The 12,510-nt window shown below is 39.3% G+C and overlaps 1 protein-coding gene and 1 pseudogene across 1 annotated transcript; both read right to left on the bottom strand.

Moving 5' to 3' along the window:
• Positions 1 to 526, bottom strand: part of LOC126401504 (extracellular calcium-sensing receptor-like) — an 11,104-nt pseudogene extending 10,578 nt beyond the window's left edge.
• Positions 527 to 7,322: 6,796 nt separating this feature from the next.
• Positions 7,323 to 11,637, bottom strand: LOC126407578 (extracellular calcium-sensing receptor-like). Its single transcript, XM_050072596.1, has 7 exons — positions 11,444 to 11,637; positions 10,899 to 11,196; positions 9,294 to 10,088; positions 9,000 to 9,197; positions 8,917 to 8,946; positions 8,622 to 8,745; positions 7,323 to 8,230 (listed from the first exon to the last, which is right to left on the bottom strand). The coding sequence occupies exons 1-7, from the start codon at positions 11,473 to 11,475 to the stop codon at positions 7,323 to 7,325; spliced, it is 2,385 nt and encodes a 794-aa protein (XP_049928553.1). The 5' UTR covers positions 11,476 to 11,637.
• Between the last annotated feature and the right edge of the window lie 873 nt (positions 11,638 to 12,510).

Raw genomic sequence — 12,510 nt, 5'->3', positions numbered from 1 at the left:
TCTCCACAAGATGGCAGGTTACCTCAAACCTTCTGGAGTCCAGATAAAGCGTGTCCTCCTCATCTGCTGCATCCACTGCTGCAGATGTGCCTTCACCCTGCCACATTAAATAGAATTTGTATTGACCTAATGTAAACTTGCAAGACATGTCAAGCAAATGGCTCTAATGAATAACACTCACCGGATCATCTTCCAGTGACTCCAGAAGGGTCAGTGTGTCACCTGACACTGCAAGACAATCCAAAGTCAGACAGTCCACATAACACCAATGGTTGATTAATGAATGAATAAAATGATTGATTCCATGTACAGTATACTGGAATAATGTACCTTGTATGAAGAGGGCCGTTTCTGTGGGTGGGACAGAGTCTGAAGCTGTCCCCCAGAGGGCCGTTTCTGTGGGTGGGACAGAGTCTGAAGCTGTCCCCCCCTGTATCCCCTCCACCATCGGCCTGCCTCGGTTCTGATCCAGGGCGAGCTCTTCCGCTGGTGTGAAATCAGCAGTTGGTGCCCCCTCATGGTACATTTCCCCAGTAATATTAACTTCCACTGCTCACCTTTAAGGTGAAGTGTACAACTGTAAATTTGTGGAAGGAACTTTAATTGTAATTATGACAGATTCATTCGCGCAACAAGTGTATATTTTTAGATTGCTTATGCATTCAGTCGGTCCGCAGTTGTTTGCCACGCACTCTCTCTCTGCTTTATTATCGCTGCAGTGTTTCCTTTCTTCGTGATTATATGTTTTACCTCTTCATAAGTGTCCATGATGAGACGCTGCTCACTGGGTGAGAAGTATGTGGCACGCATCCTTTCCATTGCTGCATCGGTGAATCTGTGATCGATCTTGGGGTCTATTTAAGAAAGCCAACGATGCGCACTTATCCGAATGAGTTACACCTGGCTTGACAAAGCCGCGCCTCCTCAGCCTGGCTTGACGTACAAACAACCAATTAAGCCAGGATGGACTTTGGGGAATTTGTCCAGCCTTGCTTTTCCACTTATCCTGGATTGGTTAATTCTACTTTTGAACAACAGGCCCCTGGTCTTGTTATTATTATTATTATTATTTTGTATTATGAATTATTGAGAAAAACTACAAAATACGAAATTCACATTTTAAATACAAGTAACAGAAATGCTACCCACCTCCCACCTGCTTGGAGGCTCTATACACAAAGTTAAGGTGATGACATTGTGTACCTGAGAATCTCAAAAGAAAAATACTAGCAACAAATCATTCCTACCTACATTTTTTTATGATTTTAGGTTCAGTTCCAGATTTACATATTTAGTTAAGAAATTACTTTGTAATTTCCATCATAATTAAAGTGGCTCTATGCAAACGTCAAAACGTATATTTTTCACACTGGGGCTTTAACCTGAGCTAAGTGCTAAGTGTTTGGAATTAGTCAGCACCTCTAGGTCTGAGGCCATGGTGGATTTTTTTCCCCTGTGTTTGAATGTGTGGCCCCAAATGAAAGAGTACTTGGGGACTTGTTCACAAGTGAGGGTAAAATAGAGCGTGGGATAGAAAGGCCGATTGGTGCAGCATGATGGGGGCATTGCAATATTGTTGTCAAAAGGGAGCTGAGCTGTAAGACAAAGCTTTGGACTTAGAAAGCAGTCTACGTTTCAACCCTTACCGATGGTCATGAACTTTGGGTAGTGAATGAAAGAATGAGATTGTGAATACAAGTGGCTGAAATGAGTTTCCTCTATAGGATGGCCGGGCTCACTCTTCTCGACTGGGTGAAGAACTCAGACATTTAGAGGGAGCTAAGAGTCAAGCCAATGCTTTCTTTGTGTAGGGGAAATACCTTTTTTAGAATATTTGCACTCGTAATAAAATTTTGGGGCACCACCCTCCTAATGAGGCAAGCGACTAATCAAATTAATAACTCCTTAAACCAATTATTAATTAGTCAGCACACTTTTCAATAATGAATCAATCTCAGTATCTGGGTTATGAATCCTCTATACAGGGATCTCAGCTCATGTCCAAAAGATATACACAGACAACTTGGCGATAAATGAAGATTTATTTAAGCTAAATATGTAATAACTGAATAAATGAATAGCAAATGATAATTATATGACACAACACAGAGTCAACAGTATATAAATGGAATGAAATGAGAGGTAACCCTCGTGTGAGTTATTTAGTTTGGCGATAGTGGGACAGAGTATGTAGATAAATTGGGAACGCAGGGATGTGCAAAACCATTCACCTAATGAAACCTAAATTAAAATCAGGATAATTAACTAAGCCTCCTGCTTGACCTCACTCTTCATCGCACAGCTTCTTACTCAAGTTANAGCTCTTCCGCTGGTGTGAAATCAGCAGTTGGTGCCCCCTCATGGTACATTTCCCCAGTAATATTAACTTCCACTGCTCACCTTTAAGGTGAAGTGTACAACTGTAAATTTGTGGAAGAAACTTTAATTGTAATTATGACAGATTCATTTGCGCAGCAAGTGTATATTTTTAAATTGTAATTATGACAGATTCATTTGCGCAGCAAGTGTATATTTTTAGATTGCTTATGCATTCAGTCGGTCCGCAGTTGTTTGCCACGCACTCTCTCTCTGCTTTATTATCGCTGCAGTGTTTCCTTTCTTCGTGATTATATGTTTTACCTCTTCATAAGTGTCCATGATGAGACGCTGCTCACTGGGTGAGAAGTATGCAGCACGCGTCCTCTCCATTGCTGCATTGGTGAATCTGTGATCGAACTTGGGGTCTATTTAAGAAAGCCAACGATGCGCACTTATCCGATTGAGTTACACCTGGCTTGACAAAGCCGCGCCTCCTCAGCCTGGCTTGGCGTTTAAACAACCAATTAAGCCAGGATGGACCTTGGGGGATTGGTTAATTCTATTTTCGAACAACAGGCCCCCTGGTCTTGTTATTATTATTATTATTATTATTATTATTATTTTGTATTATGAATTATTGAGAAAAACTACAAAATACGAAATTCACATTTTAAATACAAGTAACAGAAATGCTACCCACCTCTTATTTTTATTTTGCCTGGAGGCTCTATACACAAAGTCAAGGTGATGACATTGTGTACCTGAGAATCTCAAAGGAAAAATACTAGCAACAAATCATTCCTACCTACATTTTTTTATGATTTTAGGTTCAGTTCCAGATTTACATATTTAGTTAAGAAATTACTTTGTAATTTCCATCATAATTAAAGTGGCTCTATGCAAACGTCAAAGCGTATATTTTTCGCACTGGGGCTTTAACCTGAGCTAAGTGCTAAGTGTTTGGAATTAGTCAGCACCTCTAGGTCTGAGGCCATGGTGGATTTTTTTCCTGTGTTAGAATTTATGGCCCCAAATGAAAGAGTACTTGGGGACTTGTTCACGAGTGAGGGTAAAATGGAGCGTGGGATAGAAAGGCCGATTGGTGCAACATGATGGGGGCATTGCAATATTGTTGTCAAAAGGGAGCTGAGCTGTAAGACAAAGCTTTGGACTTAGAAAGCAGTCTACGTTTCAACCCTTACCGATGGTCATGAACTTTGGGTAGTGAATGAAAGAATGAGATTGTGAATACAAGTGGCTGAAATGAGTTTCCTCTATAGGATGGCCGGGCTCACTCTTCTCGACTGGGTGAAGAACTCAGACATTTAGAGGGAGCTAAGAGTCAAGCCAATGCTTTCTTTGTGTAGGGGAAATACCTTTTTTAGAATATTTGCACTCGTAATAAAATTTTGGGGCACCACCCTCCTAATGAGGCAAGCGACTAACCAAATTAATAACTCCTTAAACCAATTATTAATTAGTCAGCACGCTTTTCAATAATGAATCAATCTCAGTATCTGGGTTATGAATCCTCTATACAGGGATCTCAGCTCATGTCCAAAAGATATACACAGACAACGACTTGGCGATAAATGAAGATTTATTTAAGCTAAATATGTAATAACTGAATAAATGAATAGCAAATGATAATTATATGACACAACACAGAGTCAACAGTATATAAATGGAATGAAATGAGAGGTAACCCTCGTGTGAGTTATTTAGTTTGGCGATAGTGGGACAGAGTATGTAGATAAATTGGGAACGCAGGGATGTGCAAAACCATTCACCTAATGAAACCTAAATTAAAATCAGGATAATTAACTAAGCCTCCTGCTTGACCTCACTCTTCATCGCACAGCTTCTTACTCAAGTTATGGAAGTTCTTTGCCTACTTTTTTAGCAGCGGGGATCAAAGGTGAAGCTCCTCTTGGGGCCCCAGACTGTCGCTTCGCAGCTCCTGGACTTTCCAGCAGAATGAAGCCGGCTGTCCCACAGCAGTGTGGGAGCGGTTGAGTCTGTGATGTCCTGCAGGTGGCCCCAAACGTTGTTTCCCTTGTGTTGCAGAGTCTTTGGGTTTGGCGCAAGAACCACGGTGATGAGTGGCTGGCAGCTGCTGGTTCTGATGAATCTGGGGCGAAGAGGTCAGTCGGCATTTGCTGGTTTACTTCGTTATGATTACTCGCTTATAATAATGGTGAAAACACTATTGTTGGCCGTTCGATATTGTTGTCAAAATTATTATTAATGCGAAAAAATGAAGAAAACACTGGAGATAAAAGAAAACTGGATAAGCAAAATTTAAAAGTTTAAAAAATTGAGTTTAAAATTGATCATGAGTACAAAAGAGTTACGTAGAAACCAAACATAACTGGTTAAAAAACTAAGATACGCAAAAGCAAATAGATAATGTAAAAACAAAAGAGTGTAAGCAAAACATAAAAGCAAGAGGCTAAAATGAAGAAGAGCACAACAAGAGAGTAACAGAAAACTAGATAGCAAGAGAATACAAGAAGCGGAAATTACAAGGACAGAAAATACAAGAGGCCAGAGCGCACCAGAGCGCACATGTTTTTAATCGGCCAAAGTGGGTGGGACTGAAAAGGTGGCCCCTTAGTGAAAAAAACAAAGTATAAGCCTGTTATTTTATTTTGGAGGAAACTTAATGCTTTTCTTATACAAGATCGTATACTTTGATACGTTACGCACGATGGACACATACTCTTCCCATTATGGTCAACATTGATTCTTAACATCCAATTAAAAATACAAATTAACATTAAATCCAAATACAATTATTATACGTATATATATATATATATATATATATATATATATATAAGCGGAGTACCGTATAAACTAGGCTACTTCAAATACACACACTCTAGACTAACCTATAGTTGGAATATATAATAATAATAACTTAAAAAGCATTTGAAGCACCTCAAATTAAATCTTTACACCCCCTTTGGGAACCCGGATGTCTGGAGGACGCATCCCTCCTGACCGGAGTAAGCTCGGGGGCAGGGTAATAAACATTTGACCCTCGCTTGTGGCCTTCCCATTGTCTATTTACTTGTAGTCCAGAATCTGAAGAGTTTAGGTCGGCTGTATGCTCTTACATTTGTATGTTTTCCAGGCATGTCCAACTGGTAGGAGACCCTGAGGAAGACCCGGAACATGCTGGAGTGAGTACACATCTCATCTCACGGGGGAACACTAGAAAAGGTTGCCTAAAAAGGGACGCATGGACAGCCTTCCTTCGCCTGCTGCCACCATGATGTGGCACACAGTTTAAAAAAAAGGGACATAAAAAGGTGATGGTGAAAGTGAAGTACAGCGAAGTTGCAGTTTGCCCGTAGCCAGAGGGATGCAACATTTTTTGTCCCCAAGAATATTTCAAACAAAATTCTTTTGATATCTTTTCATCAGACACATCTGGAGATTCTATGTGCAAAGTTTCAGGCAGGTGGCACTTAAAATGTAGGAGGAGTTCGAAAAAGTAGGTTTTGGACATGTGGCGAATTAGCAAAGAGAATGTGCAGCAGAAGTGGGCGGGGCCTGTGTCAGAAAACCCAGCTCTATCCAGGGAACACATGGATATAATGTTTGTGAAAGTGTCATTTAAAATGTGTAAGTTGCAGGCAAAAACGCGTTTGCATCCGTTATAGCGCCACCTAGTGGAGTACATGTGCAATTTTTGGTACGGAAGATCTGTGTCCTATTCTATATGTACCCTTAAAATTTCAAAGCCCTCAGCATAATAGTTTGGCTGAAATTAATGTTTGTTGTTTATCTTGTAATAAGCCACGCCCACATTGACCAGTCATGACCACCTTCAAGATATGACCTCAGAATTGGCCCTACATCATACCAACCGAATTTCGTAGAAATCGGTGCAGCCGTTCAAGAGATATAAACTTACCATATTTGTAGCGCCCCCTAGTTGCCAAAATTCGCCAAATTCGGCTCATACCCTCACAGTCTTATGCCAACCAATGATCTCAAATTTGGTGTTAATAGCATTTAGTTTGACCGAGATATCCAACAGTTTGCATTTTTATAGCTAGCTATAGAAGTTTGTTTGTTAATAATTTGCGCATTTTTTGACCGAATAAAATTCTTTTGATAACTTTAGATCAGGTCCAGTAGAAGAGTGTATATGTCAAGTTTCACGCAGATTGGACAAAATCCCAAGGAGAAGTTCGAAAAAGTAGGTTTTCCAGTTTTCGCGATTTTGCGAAAAAACTTCCTAGGCGCAAGTGGGCGTGGCCTATGGCAAAGTGATTCAGCTCTATTCAGGGAAGCTGGGGATACAAGATTTTTGAATGTGCGACATACGGTGTGGGAGCTATAGGCAAAAACGCATTGGCCTAGGTTATAGCGCCCCCTGCAGGCAGATATACATAGTTTTTTGCGTCTGAGGTACGTGCAGGGGTCTGGACCACCCCTCCAAATTGCACCGCCCTCCCTTGCACGGTTTAGCCTGCAGCACCACTTTTACCTACGGAAGAATAAAAATAAAAATCTTTACAAAAACAATAGGGTTCCTAGCACTGCTGGTCCTAGGAAACGCGTCTGCTTGCATACGCGTTCCCTCGGCCCCTCGGGCTTGGCCCCCTAATAATGCCAGTGGAACACAGACAAATGGACTAAGATACACGTACAGCCAGACCAGCCACCATGACTGTGAATAAAGAAGCTTAGTTTATAGCACACACAGAGGGGGCGTAACTTAATCTCTGCTGGAGACGCTGTTACTCTACTGTATCTTTATAAAACGAATAGTTGTTTGCTGCTACATCAATGCTCTGAATATTGCCTACAACTTCTTTAAAGTGTAAATATCGTACAAAATACACACACACACACACACACACACACAAATTAAAATATATAGTTCAAACCATAACAGTTTATATAATTGTTGATCGAGTTGTATTTAAAGTTGTTATCTCTAATTTCTATGTCACAATTTTAATGGCATTGTCCATAATGATATTTTATTTTGGTGCCCCCTTCCCCATCATCTCCTTTTTTGTATTCTTCTCAGGTTTCAGTAAGATAATATAACATTTTGGAAAAAATATACAAATGAGCAGTCCAAAACTGGAGGCCAGAATAGCAAATATCTCCACAGCAACACTGAACTTCCCAGGAGAGCTGACATATGCTGGAATAAAGGTGATCCATACTGCACAGAATATCAGCATGCTAAAAGTGATAAATTTGGCTTCATTGAAATTATCAGGCAGTTTCCGAGCCAGAAAAGCAAGAATAAAACATAACATGGCCAGAAGTCCGATGTACCCAAGAACAGCCCAAAAGCCTACAGCTGAACCCAGAGTGCACTCTAAGATTATTCTGTCTTTAAATTGTTTAAAGTTCTTGAATGGAAAAGGAGGTGAAATTGTTAACCAGAGGATACATATGATTACTTGTACAAAAGTGAATGCCAGAACAGTGAGCCTCTGCTGTGCAGGCCCAAACCATTTCATCACATCACTACCAGGAAGTGTTGCCCTGAAGGCCATTAACACCACTATAGTTTTCCCCAGAACACATGAGATACAGAGAACAAAGGTGATCCCAAATGCTGTGTGTCGCAGCATGCAGGACCACTCAGAGGGCCGGCCGATGAAGGTCAGAGAACACAGGAAACAAAGAATCAAGGAGAAGAGCAGCAGGAAGCTCAGCTCAGAGTTGTTGGCCCTAACAATAGGAGTTTTCCTGTATCTGAAGAAAATGAATGCCACAACAACAGTGATGCATGTTCCCAGCAAGGACGCTACAGTGAGCAGTGCTCCCATTATCTCTTCATATGATAGAAACTCTTTCTCCTTCTTTACACAGGCATCTCTTCTCTCATTTGACCAGAACTCAGGGTGGCATCTCACACAGGTGATAGAATCTGAAAATTGATTTTAAAACAGGCGTTAGCCTTTTTCGGTACATTTGATGTTTTTCTCTCTATATTGTTTATTTTACGTGCATACAAGACGTACAGCACATAATTACTGAATAATAAATAGAAAGCTGTATGACAGTTTTATTTTGGTTGTCGTTGCTTTGTTTTATTTCATAACAGCTAAGCCTTGTAACTTTTTTAAATTGCAATTTTCAGTCCAATTGCAAACACAATTTCATCCACTCTAATTAATTCCAGTTTCAGAAAGAGAGATGTCAAAATCTCAGCACACACATTTATATTTATATATATATATATATATATATGTATATGTATATATATATATGTATACACACTTTTTTTCTCTTTTTCTAATGACAAAATAATACTACACCTGTCATGTTGCTTATCTCTCCCTCTGCACATCTTAAACAGTCATAGCAGCAGACAGGCTTTCCTTTCTGGAGAACCTTGCGAGTTCCTGGAGGACACTTCACACTGCAAACTGACACGGGCACCTACATTAACAAAATGATTAAGAGAAAATATGCTGGCAGGTGCTGTCTTTTTTAGGTTCTGTTATGCAGTTTGATGTATCTTAAACATGCATTATGATACAACATCTTGTAACATATCCAATGTTTAACTTTTAAAATAGACTTCAGTATATAAACATTACAATAGCTTACCTGTTGTGAGTTGTTTGCCCAAATTAAAGACTTATTTTGCAGATTCAGCTGTTTGTCTGCAGGTAAAGATGCATCATAAAAACCAACTNTTGCAGATTCAGCTGTTTGTCTGCAGGTAAAGATGCATCATAAAAACCAACTGTGACAAAGTCCACAATGCCATTTTCTATTGGCTGCCAATTTATAATTTCATACTTTGCTGCTGGGTCTCCATTTTCATTAAAGTAAACTTCCTCTCCTTCCTTTGTTTTGAAATGAATCCTTTTTATGTGCTGTAAAATCTAAAAAGACATGAATGTAGATCATTATGTGACACACAGTTTGTAGGCCTTGTGGTGATATACCATGATAGTCTTGTGATTTATTTATGAACTCACCGTATATGGATCTAGCTGCACCTTCATGTTACATGTTTTGTTACAACTAAGAATACTGTGAAGTGCATGGGCCACAGCATACACTCCTTTATAGATGTTGTTTAAGATAGGCATGAGCGACACATCAGTGAAGCTGTTCTGCACTCCAGTCAGATCTTCATGTCCAGTACATTCTCTCTGATTCTCTGCGGATGACTTTGACTGCTTAAACTTACAGCTGAATAATGTCTCCCAAAACTCTGTAAATAATTCATTACCAGATGAATTGAGAGGTTTCACATCCATCATGAACTCTCTCATGCCACTGACATGTGCTTTGGGGATGGACAAGCCTATGGCACCATCCAGAATGTGATGCTTATCTATGGCTGCAGTTTCATGATCAAAGATCCAGCTTTCACTACCGACCCACTGGTACCTAGTCAAGTTGTAGTGAGACATCTCATGTATTAGCATGTCGATATCCGCAAGGGCGAGGAAAGTGACAATCACCTTGGAAGTGGAAGCTCTGACAATGTCAATTATCTTTTGTATTTTGTCTGGTGGATCTGTTCTAAAGAAAGACACAGAGTACTCCAGACAGATGCCCAGCTGCTGGGCTGTTTCTGTAAATGTGGCCATGCCATTATTCCCGTAATCGTCATTTGTTCTAATAGCTCCAACCCAAGTCCAACCAAAGTGCTTGACCAACTGTGCCAGGGCTCTGCTCTGGTAGTCATCACTGGGTATTGTCCTGAGGAAGGATGGGTACTTGGTTTTATCACTGAGGCAAGCACAAGTGGCAAAGTGGCTGATCTAGGAGAAAAAGAAAACAATATCCTGAGATAAATATTTGAAATGGAAAACATTTACACAGCACACTACAATGTGGAAACACTCAATATTACTCATCATTGATAAAAGGTAAATTTATTGTAAATAAACTTCAGTGAATAGTTTAATAATTTTACTGTTAACAAACAATGAAATATTAAATAATTACTACTTACAACTATTGGCAATACCATAAATATTTATTTGAACACTTTATCACTATATATACCTTCTTGCCTATCTGAAAATGATGATGAACTCATTTGTAAACCTTAAAGAAATTGTTCGTAAAAAATTATAACATCAGACCAGATATTTGTAAAATTTTGTTAATGGTTAATAATTGTTTTTAAACCATCTATAAACATTATATGGTTGTCCAGTATAATGCTACACTTTTTGTAGATGCCCTACACAATATTTATTAACCAATTTACAAAGTATTAAAATTATCAGTTGTATTAACCAATTTACAAAGTATTAAAATTATCAGTTGCAACTGTATAATAAACATCCAAATGACAAGTTTAAAAAAAAAAGTTTAAAAACCAATCAATAAGCATTAACAAAGTGTTACAAATATCTGGTTAAACAATATAATGTAGTTTTAAAACATTTTCTTCAATGTTAAATATTTAAAATCTGAAGAAATACTAAATATGTGCAACAATAAACGTATTGCAATGTTAATAGTTAGCAAACAGTATTCAATTATCAATTACTATTGTTAACATTAAAATGACTGTTAACTGAAGTTAATGTCATTATTTCATTTTGACCAATCTTACCCACCACTGGGATATGAAAGCTTCCGATTACAGTAGCTATGGCCATGGAAGGAGAGGAAGAGGTCTCTCCAATAATGGCCTGCACTTGGGCTGGTCTGGCACAAGGTGCTTTCGAGGGTGCAGATAACACCTCATTACCATTAGTCAAAGCCAGTGTAACCCTCACAGCTCTGGCCATGGAGCGACAGGAATCATAGATCTTATAGCCCAGAGAGATGCCAGGCAGCAGGTCTGTTCTGTTATTAATCTCCACTATGGCAAAGCGCATAGCCTGGGCAAACTGGAAAGCTCTAAAATTCAAACTATATGTTGAGAGATACAAATATTGGAATTGCAAACAATTTATTCTTGGAATACAACAGTAGCACAGGAAATCAAAGCCTCTAATGGTATAAATACATACAAAAAGCAATATTTCTTATTTTAATACTCAATTTGAAAACCTTTTATATATTATATTATTAGTAGTAGTATTTGTACCTGTTTCGTATCTTTACGAACTTCCACATATATATTAAAATCGAACTAGATTTCTTCAGTATAACTTACCTGGTGCATTGCAGTGGAAGTGGCTTGTGCATGTAGTTGTCCTGTCTGGTTTTCCAGCTGCTGTGGAAAGAGAAGATTCCCCCTAAGAAAATGTCTCCATCATTAGATAGCTGGGGGTTCTCAGGATCCCCTCTACGTCTACACACCAGATCCTCAGCCTGAGTGACAGACGCCACCAGCAACAGCTGTAAGAGTGCCCAACACTTCTCTGGCCACCTCTGCACGGACACCATATTGTCTAAGAGAGTTAAACCACGTGGCTTAATATATACCTTAATGTGAATTAAAAGTTTGCACTGGTATTTATACATTTTGGAGCAGCATTTATAAGAAAAAACAAATAAATAAAATACAAGAGTAGTGATGATTTATCTCTGAGGACCTACAAGGTGGGGCAAGAAGAAGGTACCCAAACAACGAAGAGTTTTCGGCCATAGCCTATTCTAATGAACTTAACTGTATATCTTAACGGATAGGAATATTCAATTGTGCTCTCAATAATGTGTGCCCTTTTTTTATTATAATAATCCTTTAACATTACGGAGGTGCATTTATACTTGAATTGATAATTGTCATTCAAAAAATTGAAAAATAATGCAGGATGAAGGTGATGAAAAATTGAGAATATAAAATAAGAGTCATTAGTGTTTGCCTGGAGTGGATCATGTGTTTAGTCGTTTGTGTGTGTGTGTGTGTGTGTGTGTGTGTGTATAGGTGTGTGTGTGTGTGTGGGAACTGCCCATTGGTTCGACAGCCCATTGGTTCGACATCCCATTGTTCCGACCATATTAAACTCATTGTTCCAAAGTCCGTTCCGAAATCATCATGATGCCCTGTGGTTAAGGTCTGGTTAGGTTTAGGCACAAAATCCACTTGGTTAGGGTCAGGAAAAGACCATGGTATGGGCTAAAATGAAAAAAAAAGTGACAAACTCATAAGCCGTGAGCCTGCTCCGCGTCAAGCCGGTCTCGGCACACCATACGCCCGCCGCAAGCCATTCAGCACCGCGGACAGTCGGACTAATGGGATGTCGAACCAATGGGCTGTCGAACCAATGACATGGACCC

Source organism: Epinephelus moara, chromosome 2 (genome assembly GCF_006386435.1).
Source record: "Epinephelus moara isolate mb chromosome 2, YSFRI_EMoa_1.0, whole genome shotgun sequence".
Taxonomy (NCBI): Eukaryota; Metazoa; Chordata; class Actinopteri; order Perciformes; family Serranidae; genus Epinephelus; species Epinephelus moara.
Note: the sequence above shows the minus strand (reverse complement) of the source record. Positions and strands in the feature narration are given on the sequence as shown.